This window comes from Seriola dumerili, unplaced genomic scaffold (genome assembly GCF_002260705.1).
Source record: "Seriola dumerili isolate Sdu_G_001 unplaced genomic scaffold, Sdu_1.0 BDQW01000295.1, whole genome shotgun sequence".
Classification (NCBI taxonomy): domain Eukaryota; kingdom Metazoa; phylum Chordata; class Actinopteri; order Carangiformes; family Carangidae; genus Seriola; species Seriola dumerili.
The window spans coordinates 88122-105457 of record NW_019174550.1 but is presented as its reverse complement, the minus strand read 5'-3'; the positions used below and the strand labels follow the sequence as shown (position 1 = coordinate 105457).

General features: G+C 41.6%; 2 protein-coding genes across 2 annotated transcripts in view; one reads left to right on the top strand and one right to left on the bottom strand.

The window, feature by feature from the left end:
• The window catches only part of pc (pyruvate carboxylase), a 282921-nt gene that overhangs the window by 183456 nt on the left and 82129 nt on the right, over window positions 1-17336 (top strand). The gene's annotated exons all lie outside the window — the stretch shown is intronic.
• Window positions 1-17336, bottom strand: part of LOC111231288 (leucine-rich repeat and fibronectin type-III domain-containing protein 4-like) — a 36556-nt gene that overhangs the window by 16433 nt on the left and 2787 nt on the right. The window contains exons 2-3 of the mRNA XM_022758333.1: window positions 1951-2565; window positions 1663-1825 (exon numbers count right to left, since the gene is read on the bottom strand). Coding sequence (XP_022614054.1) covers window positions 1663-1825; window positions 1951-2539 — 752 coding nt within the window. The 5' untranslated portion in view covers window positions 2540-2565. The remainder of the gene's footprint in view (window positions 1-1662; window positions 1826-1950; window positions 2566-17336) is intronic.

Below are 17336 nucleotides of genomic sequence, written 5' to 3'. Positions count from 1 at the left end.
GTGGAGGCATTCACTTAAGAACTGTTTTACACAAATCGTGTCAAAACTGAGAAGTGAGATTTAGGAAAACAGGATAAATACTAAGTAATGCATTTGTTTTTGGAGATACAGTCATACCTACACACTTGATGTCATCTTTTTCTCTGTATTTGTTCAGGTCACTACACTGTGCGTCTTTTTCGTAAAAAGAATGTATGTTTGGCAGAATATAAACTCGCTCTACATCACACTACTGAGCACAGAGAAACTGCTACTACTGAATATCACACATTAGTGAGTTGATTTCAAAGTTCATTCGGTGTAGTGAAATGAATAGAAAGTTATTTCAGTCACTCAAACAGGAGAGAAAAACTTATTGACAGCAACAACAAACAGCCGATGGTCTCAGATTGTCTATACAGTAGAATCTCTCCAGACAATTAAGCATGTGAGGGGAAAGAAGTACATAAGGCATAATTATTTATTAAATTGTGGTTTAGATTAGAGAGAGAGACAAATGAATAAGGACATTGTAGCACAGCCTCTTTGACATGATCTAAATGACTGTATATAATCATTTTCTTTCCATTATGTCATTCATCTTACAATAAAGCCTCCGTACATAACATGAGTCAGATTTAGGCAGAGCAAAAGGGGAAAATCTGCCATAAATCAGGTTATAACAGTTTCTTTTTGATTTATGTTTTTAATAAGTAGAGACTGTAGTTGGGAGTTCCTAACCTTACGTAGTTGCAGAAACACCATTGTCCCAAAAGGTTAACCACATGAGATAAGTTCAGGGTCAAGAGCTGCTGTATAAAACTCTGCTACAACCAGTGTTTGAACAGCTGCAGTCCCTATCATGCCACAAAAGAGTTCTCACAAGACATGACCAGAGTTTTGAGCATTTTTAACCTTGATAAGACTGTGTCTGTAGAATCCACTGACTGAAACACAACAAAGGGCAAAGAGCAGTTGTTAATGTGTGCATCATTAAAACTCTTTATTCTTTTCTTATGGCTTGGTGTGGAGGTTGGAGAGAGGCCAGAGAGCTCCTGTAGAGGAGACAAATGAAGCATCTTAATCAGAACTGACAGCCAAAAGCTGCTGAATTCATCAACACAGTGGGACACTATGAACAGGAGAATAGGGAATATCGTCATTGTTCTGACTTATTATTTAGTCCAGAGGAATAGATAGTGAGACTGTAAGTGTCTCCATTGTCCTAGATGGAGATGAGTGGAATATTACTTAGTGCGCTAAAATATGAACGATATAGAATAGCTACAGCAATACACACTCACACACAGTGGAGTAAGCTCAGCCGTGCCCTCATCAAATCTTAACAAAATCAAAGTCAAAGAAAATTAGGACCTCATCAAAACTGATTCACTTTCAATTTCCTGAGCTTTTAGTCCTCTCCTCCCAGCCTCAGCAGTTTGAGCTAGTTTCTCTTGACTGTGTTTGCTGAGTCTTGCGAGATCATACAAGGTGTTTCCACTGTGCCTTGAGGTTTTGGGAGCTGAGCTGTGCTTCTGCAGCATGCAACTAAGACTGAGACCTGAGCACAGGAACCTCTAGAGTATTACAGTATGTTTCTATTTAACAAAGCAGAACAGATTAGAATGAGTGACTGCACAAAGCAAGAACGTGTGGCTAATCACAACAGAGGCAAGATCTTACCTCCTGAGGTTATTGTAGGACAGGTCGAGGTCCTCCAGTGTAAGCAAGAAGTCATCAAAGGCCTGGGCAGAGACTTTAACCAGCTGGTTGTTGTTGACAATCAGATGCTGCAGATTAACCAAACCTGCGAGGTCCCTGGGGCCCAGTGACGTCAAGCGATTACCTGGATGAACAAATATATATAAAACAATTGAGTATTTTTTAATTCTGTTGAGATGAACCATCATATCCAAGTAGTTAAAGTCAGGATTGTAGTTGTCCTAGAATGTAACTACTGTTCCAGCTCACCATCCAGATGCAGCGAGCGCAAACTCTCCAGGTCAGCAAAAGCCATTGGTCGAATCAGGTGGATGGTGTTCCTTGACAGAGTCAAATCAACCAAGCCAGTCATGTTGACAAAGTCATTCCCGCCCACCTCCGTGATGAAGTTGTCAGCCAGTCGCAGCTCGACGGTGCGCCGGTCAACGTGCGGGGGGACGAACAGGAGGCCTTTGTCGGCACAGAGTGTGCTGAGCGACTCTGAAAGGTTTCGACACACACAGTGGAAGGGACAGGCGGAGACCACGCCCCACGTCTCCCCTGCTCCAATCAGAGATGGCAGCAGGCAGCATGTGACCAGTGTCAGCCAGTGAAACGCTGGGAAAGGGACAGAATCAGGAAGGGTTCTTTTCGTAGCCCTGGGGCAGGCGCAGTGGACGAGATGGGATGAGGAGGGCAAATATGAGACGAGGAGAGGGGGGAGAAAAGAAAGAGAGTGAATGGATGGAGGGAAAAGGGTGGTAGGAAAGGTAGAATGTTCTGCCCTTTGTTCCGGGTGAAGGTGTGTGTGGGGCAGGTGTTTTCGTCTGCAGGGATTGAGGGGTGGGGGGACAGGCATGGTAGAACGCCTGGCTAGCCACAGACCTGGGAGAGAGAGATAGAGACAAAGAGGGAAAAAGGGGGAGAATAAGAGCAAAATGGGTTTTTAGTCTCGTTCCCTGGTCAGACATTGTTTTATAAGAGATGTCTGAAGTGTGTTTTTGTGTCTCATGTCCTGTCTTCCACCTACTCTGACTAGACAGAGCTGGAACAAGAGCCTGTTCTACACACATGCATACTTGTGTGGACCAAGGCCTCCTCCTAAATGAGTACCACTCAGCACTAATGCCCACTTGGTGCTTCACAGCATAAAAAAATCCATATTGAGAAATGGTTGATGCCCCTGCAACACATACTTTCTTGCTGTACCTCTTACATGTACACTTACAAGCGCACACTCACAGACAGCCCTGCATACCTCTGCACCACAACAGCTCATTGCCTAGCAACAACATCCTAAAAGACTGAACACAGCCAGTCCCCATAGTAACAGTTACCTAGAAACCTGTAAGAGCGGATTAGACAAGTGTTATATCATAGGACCCTTTCTTAAGACTGGGTCAAGGAATCAAATTTGGTCACCAACCTATCAGCCTTGATTCCACAGCAAGACTCAGTGGAGTACAACACATAGAGGGGTCCCATTGTAATCTCTGACGTGCAGAAAACACACGCTTACTTACACACACATTCCTAAATACAGCTATGGTCATGATAAGGTATAGAGATGAGTCACTGCCACTGATTGGCATGCATAGTAGTTGTCATAGCAACTGTAACCTAGATACAGAGAGAGTGACAGGGAGTGTTGATAACAGTCACATCTGCGGTGGCTAGAGAGAGGAGACACAGGACGAGACGGTGAGTCAGACACAGAAAATAACATCGTTGGAGAAAGACGGGTATATTTTTATGTGGAGCAATCTGGAGACTTGTAGTATGGGGTATGGTGATTATAAAGTGATGTATAATGTATGCAATCTAATACTTTGAGTAGCAACCAGGCACAACCGTATATCATGCTGACTTTACAAGTTGATGGAAATTGCTGGCTCAATATTTTCCATTAGTCCAAGAGTCCAAATGCACTCTTTCTGCAAGAAACTGGAAGAGGGTTTACCATCTAGTTCAGATTTGAAGCAGTATCGATATCAAAGCGTGGGTGTTTCCAGGGCCATTTTGCATTCTCCTGCTTACTACACAGTTTGTTTTGGTCTTCTTCCAAAATGTGAGCTTCATGTTAGACCAAGCTACAGTGTCCCATTTCTGAACCCTACAGTCTACATTGAAAAGAAAACCCTAGAAACCTAGTGCTTGATAAATGATACATTTTTATCTCAGACTCGCACATGTTCTCACTGTTGTGATGTTTGGGTGTTACATTAAGCCACTGGGCTATTAGTTAAGGAGAGAAATGAAGTTTGATTTGATAGGATGGGCATAAAGACAGGTTTGTTCCCATTCAGATGAGTTACAGCAACTTAAATGTTAGAAAACACTGTTTTTGCTTTAAATCAAAAATACTTAACTGGCTCTTGGCTGGTCTAGGGAGATATAATGACTACTAGGAATTCAGCACCTTTTTCAAACCAATAGTTATTTCCTTATGTCTGGTAGCATCAGTTTTAAAAAATGAAAAAATTTGCTTGCTTGGTTGGCAGGGCAGCAAAGGCACGAATGCCTGCGGTGACAGCCAGTCCCCCGGGGCAGTTGATATTAGAAGTTGACTGCTCCTGAGCTCCTGTGGAGGCGTGCATACTAAAATGTGAAAATACTCCAGCAAAAGTGAAATGCTGCTTAAAAAAGTGTCTGCTCCGGCCCCTGAAAAGTCCTAACGTCAGGTGGTGTTGTAGAGCGAGCAGGGCACTTCAGTGCTGGCTCTCCCAGCTTACCCCTGTACTTTGCAAATGCTTGCTGCTCAGACAGCTTACTTTACCCACAGCACGCTGAATGTCAATACGCTCTACTCCTTCATTTGACCTTTATCTTTGCTTCACTCTCCACTTTCTTATATTTTTTTCCCTGCTTTAGTCTGTCCCTGTCTTGCTCTTTCTCACTTTCATAATAGCACTCCTGGTCCGCCTCTGCTTTTCTATCACCCTGTCTTTAATTTTCACCTCTTCTCTCCTCTTTCTCCTTGTGAATGCCTTCACTTCCTACCTATTGTGTCATACCTACCACACCCTCGCTCTCCCCCCACAGCGCTGCCCTCACCTGCCTCTCCTCTTCTTCCTCTGACTCTATTACTCTGGATTGTTCTTTGTTTCTTTGCCGTCCACCCTTTACCATCTATCTCTGACTGCAGTGTTCCTTCTTCTGTTTTCTATCTTTCTTTACCCTGTTTCTCCATCCTTGCTCACATTCCATCTTATAAACCTTTCCGCCTCTGGCTGCTCTGTAAATTTCCGCATTTTCTTTCTTTATGTCTCATTCCCTCTCTTTCTTTCTCTCTGTCTTGTCTGCCCTTGAGGCAACTTGAGTACGACAATGTTATCAGTCACAACTCTACCTCACCACCTTCCCCTCTTTTCTCCCTCCTCCCCCTCCTCCGCCTCCTCCGCCTCCGTCTTTTTGTCTTCTCTCTATCGCTTGCTGACTCTGCTGCCCTCCATATCTCCTTGCCTTCTCTGCTCTTGAGTCACAAACTATGCACACATACGTGCACACACCCTCAGATCCTACGTGCCACGCGCAGGATTTTGCTCTACTCTCTGCCGTGCTCTACCTGTCTCAGACATGCTGCCTCTCCTCAGCTGCTTTTTCTTTCCTCTCTTGCCTCCTTCATTTATCTAACTTTTTCACCCATCCTTCCTCCCAATCTGCTTTATCTCTAGATTTTCCCATGCCTTCATTTTTCTCCCTTACCTCGTCCTTGCTCATCGTCGTCCTATCATTTTCTACCTCCTTAAATCTTTCTACTGTTACTTCCACGCGTCCCTCTCCCCTTAATCTCTTGCTCTTCCTCTGTTAGGGAGTAGATCTAATTTGCAACTAGAGCAGTGCAGTATTGAAGCTTTCTGACACACACACACAAGTTGGGTGTAACCGATCTGTCCACTTGCTGATCGATCTGACCCACAGAGCAGGATAACACCCTGTCCCATTCGTTTACACTCCTCCTCTAGTCTTTCTTTTGCTCTCAAATATACTTATGTGTTGTTCCTTGCCATTTAAAGGTGGTAATCATCCAAGTAAATATTTTCACAGGTATGAAGAGTATTTATTTGCAGGGCTGTTCATATAGCAAGGTTTCTTGTTTGAGGATGAGACAAAATTAGATTTCATTACCACTCCAAACCTTAAATGGCATTTATGTATTTATTTATGTAATTGATTTGTCTCCTCTGATTCTCTTGCACCCTGTGGTGTGGTGTACCTCAACCCTTTTAATCTTTATTGCACTAGGCTTATTGGTAGAGAGGAAGCATGTAACAGTCACTGGCAGCAGGACATGAAAGCTTGGTCTACAGCAGGAGGAGGAAGTCTATTTATTTTTTTACCACAGCCAAGCCAAACTTTTTTGCAGTACTTTGTCTTTATTTATTTATATATATATATATATATATATATATATTATTTATACTTTCATTTCTCATTATTTATACTTTCATTTCAGTTCTTCAAAATCAAAAAAAGGCATTATATTATGTTTTATGTCCTGTATTGTTGTATGGCATGGTTTCTATTAGGGGTACTGTTGCTGTGGATTGAATTGATTATTTCCATAAATATTTTAGTTTATAAAATGTCATCACATACTAAACATTGGCCGTCACAAGATCCCAGAGACTAAGGTCACGTCTTCATATTGCTTGTTTTGTATGACCAACAGTCAGTCAATTTTACAATGATATACAACACAGAAAAGCAACAACTTCTCTCATTTGAGAAGCTGCAACCAGCAAATATTTGGTATGCTAAATACTTTTACTACTCGATTAGGCAATTAATCAACTAGTTGTAATTAGTTACTAGTTTCTTTTTTAATCCTGATTTCATTGAGCATAGTGTTTTTCCCTTGTCTTTACCCACCTCTTTGAGCCGTTTCTTGTACTGCTGCAACAGTAGAATTTAGTGTCATTAAAGTCTTATCTTACACATTGTCATGATTCAGCATACAGGTGCAGTACAGTATGTGTGAGTATCAGCATGTGTGCATTCTCAACCATCCGCTAGTGCTAGTATCTACTTTTAATGTATGTGGTGGTAGATGCTAGACTCCATCGCTTGTCAAGTGTGTGTGTGTGTGTGTGTGTGTGTGTGTGTGTGTGTGTGTGTGTGTGTGTGCCTGTGTGTGTGTGCCTGTGTGTGTGTGCCTGTGTGTGAATTAATGTGACATTTTTCCGCACTTAGGAAGCCTTCACTTGCTCTTAAGAGTTTGCTGCTGAATTTGCAATAAGAAGGGACACACACACACACACACACACACACACACACACACACACACACACACACACACACACAACCGCTCACTTTCTTGATCATACACACACACAAAGCAATAAGGCCGAAACCCCTTTGGTATCAACACTTTTAGGAAAGTAAAGAGTAATGGTAGTGGGTCGATGAAAGACGGATGATTGAGAGACAAATCAGAGGGAAGTGACAACAAAAGAGATCAGACGAAGAGGGTGGTAAAGCTTAAAGACTACCCCATGTGTGTTTGTGTGTGTGGACAAACGCATCACATGAAGAAACACGTGCTTTTGTCTAGATGTTTGTGTGATCTTAGACATGTGCACTGTATGAGCGTCGATGGCTGCTTTGTTTTGTTTTGGGTTCTTTTGTCATGATGTTTTTTTCTATTGTTCCCTCTATTTTGAGAAGTCTTTCGCTACACTACCCTGTGTGAACCCTCAACCCTCCAGAGAGCAAGAAACAGACGGGTGGAGAGAGCAGAAAGGCTGCATGAATTCAGAGCGAAAACATGAACTAAAAGCGTCTGTGGAAGGAACTACTCAGTACCCCCAGTTTTGGAGTGCGCGTCAGAGCTGCGAAGCTGAACCTAACCTCACCCTAACTTCCAAAAAATTCTGTTCAAACACCCACCACAGCCTCAGGAGGGAGCAGCTTTTTTTTTTTCCAGAGACCAAAACTAGCTAAATATGAAGCTGCTAATAGCTTTACAATGATGAATTTCCATTAACAGTGTTTGTCGGTGATTCTTTTGAACCTGACCTGAACCCGTGCAATTAAGAGAGGCTTCAGGCATGACTTAAAAGCTTGAATGTGTGTGTTTGAAAATATCTTTGTTATTTTACATGAAGGACCTATTGCACTGTAAGGCTTAAGTTTCTTTTTGGTCTTAGTCTTTAATGCTCTGTGGGCTTTTATAAATCTCACGCACTCTTAAATGCCAACCACAATTAATGTTTCTAGACTCTGTGTGTGTGTGTGTGTGTGTGTATTTGCATGTATGATTCCAAATCTGCATAATCTGCATACTGGCCTATGTTATTTTGCATCTACTTTGGCACGCGCAAATGCCATTAGCCCATAATCGACTTAAATCGACTTAGGGAATGTTGCAGTGTTTATAAACAAGGGGATTTGTATTAGCTCTCAAAAGCCACTTATCACAAACACAGTAATCCACAGATCTGATTGGAGAGTGAATAGGGGCACCACAAGGCTTCAGTCAAAATCACTGACAGCTAGTCACCATGGTGACATGAAGAGGTTAATGTTTGACTGTAGATGTGGAAAGTTGAAGATTGAAATGAATGAAAATATTGAAAGTGATGTCCTTTGAGTATCAATACATATTGTTGAAGTGCACTAAAGCTCTGCTGCATTGTTTGATCTGAAAATACACACAAGCTCTGTTGGCACAAATGCAGGGATCAAATATGGAGGCAGCCTTTCATACACACACTAAGGCTTTCTAGCATGCACTCTTACTCATAATCTAGGCCCTTGATATTAGGTGAGCGCTTGCATACAGAAACAACTGCGAGCATACCAAAACAGTCTTCCCACACAATCATAATTATAGGGAGGCCGACACATACACACACACACTCTCTCTCTAGGCAAGGAACAAAAGAACGCCCACGTAGCCTCTTCGTGCGGCAGTCGTGTGTACTGTAAGCCCACTCATCCTTTTGATACTATCACTCCTCTGTCATATTCTGTCCTCTTTAGTCATCCAGGATGTATAGAAAGCACAGGAAGAGGGGTAACGGTATTGGATATGGAAACGGACAGTGAATGAGAGATGCAAAGAGAGGCTAACTGCATGAAATACGGTGAGGGGGAGAGAGAAAGAGAATGGGAGAAGAGTGCACAAGATGGAGGAGGGATGGGTGTAAGATTGGAGGAAAATGAAATCTAGTCGTGTGAAGAGCTGAGGACGAGTGTAAAAGATTGAAGCAAAGAGCAGGAGTTTGAGGAAGATGGAAAGAAAGACGGATGAAGAGTCAGTGTGTATGAATGTGTGTCGTTAAGCGGATGGGCAGAGAAATATGTAAAGGCGATAAATGGGTGAAGGCCGCCATCCATCACTGTCAAAGAGAGGGATGGGAGAGAGAAGAGTGGATTTGATTAGGGAAAGGGAGAGCTCTGTTAAAAATGAGTTTGTAACGCATTGCCATCATGATGGTGGGAGAGGCAGGAAGATGGCAAGAGAGACGGAGGCATGGCTGAAGGATGGAAATAGAGGTGATAAGGTAAGGAGTGAGAGGAGGAGAGGTTAATGGTCAAGAGAATGACAATTAAACCGTTCAGGGTTGGCTGGGGGCATATAACATGAAGTTTAAACTTTATAGCCATGATTTGGCCATAACAGTGGTATAAAATCTTTGATTTGATCAGAGGTCAGAAATTAATAGTTGAATATGAGATAATGAGGAGCTGTGCCATACTTGGGTTTAGAGGTTTCTCTCTGACTGGTTTGGTGGGCTATCGATTAAAGATTTTCAATACCATCCCCATTATGATACCATGGTTTCAGTGCTGATACAAAAATGATAATTGATGAAGTTTTTGATGAAATTCTTGCCTAAATATGAAAAACTTTACAAGAACTTTTCTTAGTTAATTAAGACTGGTGAAATTTTAATTAAAAACACAGGAAAACATGAGCAGATGTTAAGTTTATAGCTCAACAGATACTTGATTTCTTTCATAGACAGGTACTGATTGATATTTTGGAGTTTACAACAAGATAGACAGCAATATATAACTATGTGTTGGCCAATGGATTTCTATAATTCTTTATTTGTTTGTTTCTTTTTACATAAACAAGTGCCATAAATAGACTCCTCATACATTTCACAGTTCGCTAGTGGACAAACTATTAAATGGAGAGAGTGTTTCTAAATTACTTCAAAACCAGTTTGGCATTTTAACAAGCAGAGTGAACAATAGCAGTCAGACACAGGTAAGCTAGTGATCCTAGTCTTTTTTCATGTGTGTGCCTCTCAGAAAAGGAAAAACAAGATCTGCAAATGTCAGCCATTAAGTGTTTGATGCGTAGTTCTTTTTCAGTTTGTACAGTCATCTGTTTTTTTTTCCAGTTGTAGAGGTGGGGGGTAGTGATGGAAAAAGGTTACAAACCCCCCTCAGGTAAATAGTGGGAGTGAAAGAAGAGAATGGGAAATCAGATGAAAGAAGTGAAGTGTATTCTCTTTAAAATAAAAGGACTGCAGTCTCCTCACAGCAGGGCTCCAAAATAATGCAGCTCCTCTGTAATGCTCCACTCACTAATTCCCTCCCAAACCTCAACGTTGTGTTTGAGATAGAAAAAGCAGCAGCATGTGTGTCTGTGTGTGCGTGTGTGTGGAGAGAGCAAGTGTGTCTGTTTATACACATCTGTATGCACAACCCTCTCTGACTAAATCCTGTTGGAATCCATCCTATTTGGAAGATTTTGATAATTGTTTCTATTCCTGGAACATTGCACAGTCAGATTTTTAAAAATGTTTTTGTTTGGGTCGGTTTTTTATTTATTTTTTGTTGTTTTTTTGTTTTTTGTTTTTTACATCTTTGGAAAACTTCCACCTATGAATCGGTTTAGGAATTAAAAGGCTTGTGTTAAGACCTTGTTTTTGTCTCGCTGACGCACATTTCACAGCTCTTGCGTGAAGGCCATAAAATCTCTTCCAGTTTTGGTGATTTTCTTCAGCAGTCTGCAAATCGAGAGTTTTCCTTATGTTGGGAAAATTGACTTTTGGAGACATGAGTGTTTCATTAGAGAGGAGTGAAACTGTAATGGAGGACCTTTGGCTACAGCACCTTATCTTAAGAAGTTTCTAAAAAAAAAAAAAAAAAAAAAAGTGTGATATTTTAACATGGCAAGCAAAGCAAGCCACTCTTCTGTTTGGAGTAAAAAAAAAAAAACGTAATAATATTGGTGGAGGCTTTGAAGTTTGGCATTTTAAAGGCTGCCACACTTAGCATCTACTTCGCACAGATAAGTAACCCAGTCTGTAATGAAGCTTTGTTATAAATTGGAGTTTAAACCTGGGATTCTTTTGAAGTATGCCTGTTTAAGAGGTCAGGCTCTACTCCATGTGTAGAAATGCCAGCCTGCAAGAAGAGCCTGGTATTCAGAGAAAAACAGGAGGCAGAGTTAACCCACTGTTCTGATTTACCACAGGCTGTGAACTGGTGAACCGTGAAGACTTGTGAAATGGTGGACAAGAAAATCTCAAGCAGCGAACCATAGCATTAAGTAGTCCCTCGCTCCAGTCCGCTTTATGAGTGGAGTAGAATTTTGTACTTGATGTGGCAGTTCACATCGCTGCCCCCCCTAGTTGGCCCGTGGTACCCCACCCTCATTTTTCTCCAATCATTTGGGGACTTGGGGTCACTGGTGCTATTTTCTTGCAAATATCATCCGTAGCAATGGTTACCAAGTGATTAAGGACAGCCAAGTAAAGCCTCTGTTGGGTTTTCCTTGCTTTTGCATAGTGATGAGTTGATTTCTGGTATTAAAATGGGAGTGTTTGTCTGCAGTTATTATCATGAGGCTAAAATAAGACAAAAATCTTGATGAAACTTGTCACCAGCTGTAGAACACTTTAAACCCAACTGACTGCTACAAAAATAAACTACATGTAGTTTTTTGCGTTTAGAGACCTTTCCACCAATTCTGTGACCAAACAGCTCTGAAAGTTTTCTTAGCAGTTCTGTACCAGTGTTATCTGTGGCAGCCAATCTCCCACTCCTTGCTGAGTCTCTGTAATTTTGTTTCCTCCCATTGGAAAACCTGCACGACTGCACAGCTTGGGGATTAAATTTTTTGGGAGGTAAATTGAATTGGCAAACAACGGAAGTGACAGTGATTTTCTTTGGCACTTCGTTGGCACAGGAATGCCAGGAAGCAGCCTTTACATGATCAGTCATGAAGCTCTTGTTCGAATGTATAAGTTTTATCCATAATCTAACCTTAGTCAGCTTGAGAATCAGTATTTAGAGCCACATTTATGCTGCCCCTGGTTTGTGTTGCGTGTGCATTTTCTTTCACTTCACATAGAAGCTATTTTTTGTCCTTGTAATGCTTCAGTGTCACTCTGACTGCAAAGTAGGATCTTAGCATTATCTGTTTTGAAAGTCCTTTTGTAAACAGTAGCAGTATTTTTATTCTATACATCCATAACAGTCTTACAGTTGGATACAATTGAGCAGCCAAAATGATGGGAACAGCTGAGCAAATGAGGGACATAAAGTGCTGAAAACAGCTCTGGCAGCTCTGTTACACTGCTATACCAGGATGCCTTTTTTCTTGGAGAGGAATCATTTTTCATTGGTGGATAGCTGTCATATTGCTGCCAGAGAGGTGGCTCGATACTGTTCTGTTTTGATGCTCCTTTACTCCAGATGGCAATAGCACAGTTGCATCTGATTAAATTGCACAGTAACATGGTTGAAGATGGAAAGCAATAAAAGCCTATAATTAATAGCTGGCAGTCTTTGTTTTTGCCACGTGCTCTTCTTTTGATGCAGATTCCATATTATGCTGAATTTACGTGTGATGGGGAATGGTTCCCCTTTGTTAAATGACATATGTTGGAAGTTCTTTGGGGTCAGTGGAATGGGTTAAGGGGTACTCCAGTTATTTAGCATTGCACTTCCATGAAGTTGGTGGACCAAGAGATGCATTAAAGAATAAACATCAATATCGAAGCAGCAGAGGCTGAGAGATCGTGAAGCCCCAGAGTCAAAAATTTTCCATAATGCAACTTAATGATGTCTCTTATTTTCATCAGCATCTTATTTTTTAACTTTAACATTATACAACTTCAGTTTAAGTAGTACTTCTCAAGACGACTAAACACTAAACAATAGGCTTTATGTGTAAAACTGGTGGAATGCCTCTTTTGAAATTTCTGTTCAGTTTGTCAGTGTGGTGTTTATTGTAGCCTTCATGCTGGTTTTGTATGCTTATGGTGAACTTGTATCATACCACAATCTGCAGGTTATAACAGATGCATGTTGACTGCTCCAATGTGATTTCAAAGGGGAACAGCCATGGGCTTTGTCCCATTTATGACAGTTCCACCTGTAAGAGTTTGGAGTCTGTCCCACTACCTGTATCAACCTGTTTCAAACTGTGTCTGATTGGAAAATGAATGCTGCTTAAATTTTGTAATTATATTCCTGTCTCGTTAAATGTGATAGTGCCATAGCCTGCGGTTTGGGTCCCATTCCAAATATGTGGAGCAGCTAATATATTTGAGTCAAGTCTCCCCAAACATTCTTATGCAGTTCGATGCTTTAGGATTTGCAAGAATTTCATGTGGAGGGGTGGAGGGGTGGTGTTGTGTGTTGGTTGTTGCGGTCATCGACAGGTCACCAAGAGAAACTCTTCAACTTTAACTACTTCAGTTTCTAATCCCCACCTTCTCATCACATACACATAAATACACTTTCTCACTCTCAAACTCACTAATGTGCAGACATACCAGTACTTAAATACAGTTATGCTTACACCCATAAATTTGCCTTTGCATGACACACACTATCACAAGTGTTGCAAAATAACTGCCCTGCCACTCACCCTGAACATAATGTGTTTGCAGTTTTCTCTGCCCCTCTCCTCCTTTCATCCCATCTGTTCCTCTCTTCCCTCCATCATCTTCCTCTTTCTGTATCCGTCTAGCTCAACGTTTCTGTCGCCACATGAAACTGATTTCTTTCTCTTGTTATGTCTCTTGTCTCTCTGTCCTTTCCCATGACCTCCTTGCTGTCTCTCAATTCCAACTTCGTTCTTCCATATCCTTTCCTGCAATGCTGTCATATTTTCAGCAGGTGATTGTGTGTCTGTTGTGTGCACAGGGGCTTTTGTGCACCCGTTTGTTTACATAGCTGAGACTAATCAACAAAAACCTGCAAATCCACCACAAACACCGGTCGACAAGCAACACACAAACACCACTTCTGAGCTGTCAACATCTCCCGCCCAATCAGAGACCCTGCGGTGCCAATTATATGGACCCTGACACGACAGGATGCAGCTTAACAAAAAGTGTGTGTGTGTGTGTGTGTGTGTGTGTGTGTGTGTGTGCGCGTGTGCGTGCATGCGCATGTATGTATGTATGTGCAAGTGGCAGTTTGATGATTCAGCAGGGTTCTCAGCTTTCTATGGGGAAATCCTGAGTAAGAGAACAATTACCCAATCAGCACTCTGCATCCAGCACAGTAGGTCAATGACATGCCAACCAGGCCTTCCAATCACAGTGATGGATGTATTGATTAATGCTACACACACAAGCATTCACGCCCACACTCATACACAGACTAAACTCTGTCTAGTATTTCTTTCCTTTTCTGCCTCCTTGTTCCATTTTGTTTTGTTTGTCTGTGTTGCTCTTGCTTTCAACCTTCTATCTCATTCCCCTTTCTGAAACAGAGGGATGTACGTAAGTGGGAAAAGATGGCAGGCGGGGGATAAGAGGTAGGAGGAGTACAAGTATCCTGGAGGAAAGAGATACATTGGGTGTGGGGATGGAAAGAATTCTCAATAATTACTTGGTTGAGGCCTGTTATCAGGCATGTTTGATCACTCAGGCTACTCTCAGCATTAATGAATCCCAAACTGCATTGTAACTCACCACAAAGAGATTTTTTTTTTCCCTGATGTAAGACACTAATAAAGGCGAAACAACACTGCGCTGCAATGAGTCTGCGGGGGAAACTGGTTTCCCTTGAGTTTCTTGATTAGTGTCTCATATTCTAATACTAAACAGTGCTGATACAGGCAGGAACACACTGTGCTTCGCTGTCAGACTTAGACTATGTGTGTTTCCGACTAAGTACAAGCCAGTTTTCTTTTGTCAGTCATCACCCACGCTGTATTCTGCACCATGATTCTCTTGAGCATCTAAAACCTACTGCATCGGTTGAGGATAGTTGTAAGGCAGACAAACACCTGTGGGTTTGTAGACGTGGAGTAGCGTCGGTTTGGATGCGAGTAATTGTTGGAGAGGCTTTACCTACATGTGTAGGAGAAGTGCTGGACATCTTTGCAAGTTAGTGGTTTTTACTATATATATATATATATATATATATATATATATCACACACCTGTCTAAAAGAAGCTCAAACCCCTTTCAAACCCAGTTTCTTTGGTCTCTTTATGGTTTTTGACCCCTTAAACTCGTAAAATCATTTGCTCATGGAGAAATAATGGCACCGGTATCAATAGTTAGTGGACCTGACAGGTTACTGAACATTTTATTGTCGTGGTGTGGTATAGTGCTGATACAATTAGCCACATATTTTCTGGTTTCAACTTCTCTAATGTGAGGTTTTTGCTGTTTTTTTCAGTTTTATATACATATCTTTAGGACTGTTGGGCAATCAAAATTGTTAATTTGAAGACATCATCTTTGTCTCAGGGTATTTTTCATGATTTTAATAAAGAGATCAACTACCAATGAAACTAATCAGTAGTTGCAGCCCTAGTGTGATAAACGCCACCCATCTGCTCTTCCAAGAAGGTTGAAATAAAACTATTACATCCACATTTTAGACTCGCAAAGATGAACAGGTTGTAGTTTTTGCTTGGGTTGGACTTATAGCTGTTGGTGAGCACATTTCTGATGAGACTGAACACATCAAAGTTGTGTGTGTGTGTGTGTGCGCGTGCATGTGTAAATCCATGCCCTCCTTTTCCTCTCCATCTCTAGAGGGGTTTTTCACAAAGCAGGATTAGCAAGTTAGCCAGATAAGTTTAAAAGTACTTTGTGAAATTTTGTTAGCAATTCTCAGTCTGAATAGCTGAATCATATTCCCAAAACTTAATATTTAAATTTAGTTTTATAGATTCAAATCAGTATTACTCAGAGAATGGAATAATCTTTCACAGATATGTGGGTAACGTCCTAATCTTAAATTGTGAAAATCCTTGCAAAAGGCTCGTGGGTTGGTATTTCTTAAACCTGCAAATACCTCAACTTCACCTTTCTCCTCTTGTCTCATCCTTCTTTTCCTCTCCGTTGTCTTTCATCCCTCATTTCCCACTTGTGTCACTCTCCCTTCCTCTAATCCCCCCCAGTTGCCTCACAGACACACTCTTTCACATTTGGCTCTTCCCCATTTCCCTCCCCGATATCTCCCTCCCCAGAACCATCTCTCCGTCTGTCTCCAGCGGTTGCCGTGGTTACAGTTTGTTCTGCTCATCAGGCGCCTGCTGTGCCTAAACAGACTGTCAACAGTTTAATTACTCATCCTCTCATCCCTCCATCTTTCCTTACTTCTGTACTATGCCTTTGCTTGTTGCTTCCGCTTCTAACCGGGGAACCTCTTAGTAACTTCTCCTCTCAGTGACAAACTCTTTTTCTCTCCTTTCATCGTTTTGCACTTCTTTCCATCCTTTTACTTCTCCTCCTTTCCCTTTGTCACGCCATCCCTTCATCCCCGCCCCTCCTTCCTGCTACTGTATGTTTGACTACTACCAGTCTAATTACTCATGCCTCTAGCATTCAATCACATCAGTTTTATTCCATTCATTCATCCACGCCTTCATCTCTTCATCCACACCCCCCATCCCCCTACCCGTCAGTGTGCCAGTGCTTTATTAGTGTAGTTTTTCTTTTCAGACATTGTTATTCCTCTATTCCCTTATCCCCGCTCCCTCTTATCATCCACCTCTCAAGTGTCATCACTTGCCTTTTCATTCTTCATTACTCAGTCTCTCTCCATACTCCATGTGTTCCTCCCTATCTTAAACAGTCAGTCTTGTAATTACTCCTCTTCATCACACTATCGTTCTATACCTCTCTGTCCATCATCTACCACTCTGTTCTTCAGCTGTTGACAGCAAGCTGACGTCTCATCCTTTCATCCCCCTGCCCCCTTTCTTTAACAGCCCAGCTTTTCACTTCTCTTCCTCCACCATTTGTCATCAATTCCTAGATCCATTCATCTATCAAGTGCCACCTTTGTGACACCGGCCATGTCTCCCTTGTTTCAAGGTTTCACATCTTCCACTTCTCTCCTTGATTGAAAGCTGCTTAAATCAGAAAGGTGTGTGACATGCTACGTCTATCATTCCTCATCATCTTTGGTGTCATTTCATCTGGTGGTGCTGTCCATCTTCATCTGCTTCATGTAATTATACTTAATCCCTAAAACTAATGCTTTTGGGATTTGCTTGGTCATTATACTTTGAACACTTCATCAGTATATCCCCCTCATCCTCTTCCTTTTTGGCTTTTATTCCTTAACTGACTCTTCACCAAACCTCTTCCCCACACAACTACTGTTCAGTCATAGTTGCATGACCATAACTTGGCGTTGGCTCCCTACACACGTTGAATTGGTGTGCACGGATCTCTAATCATGGTAATACTTTCTAAAACCAGAAATAA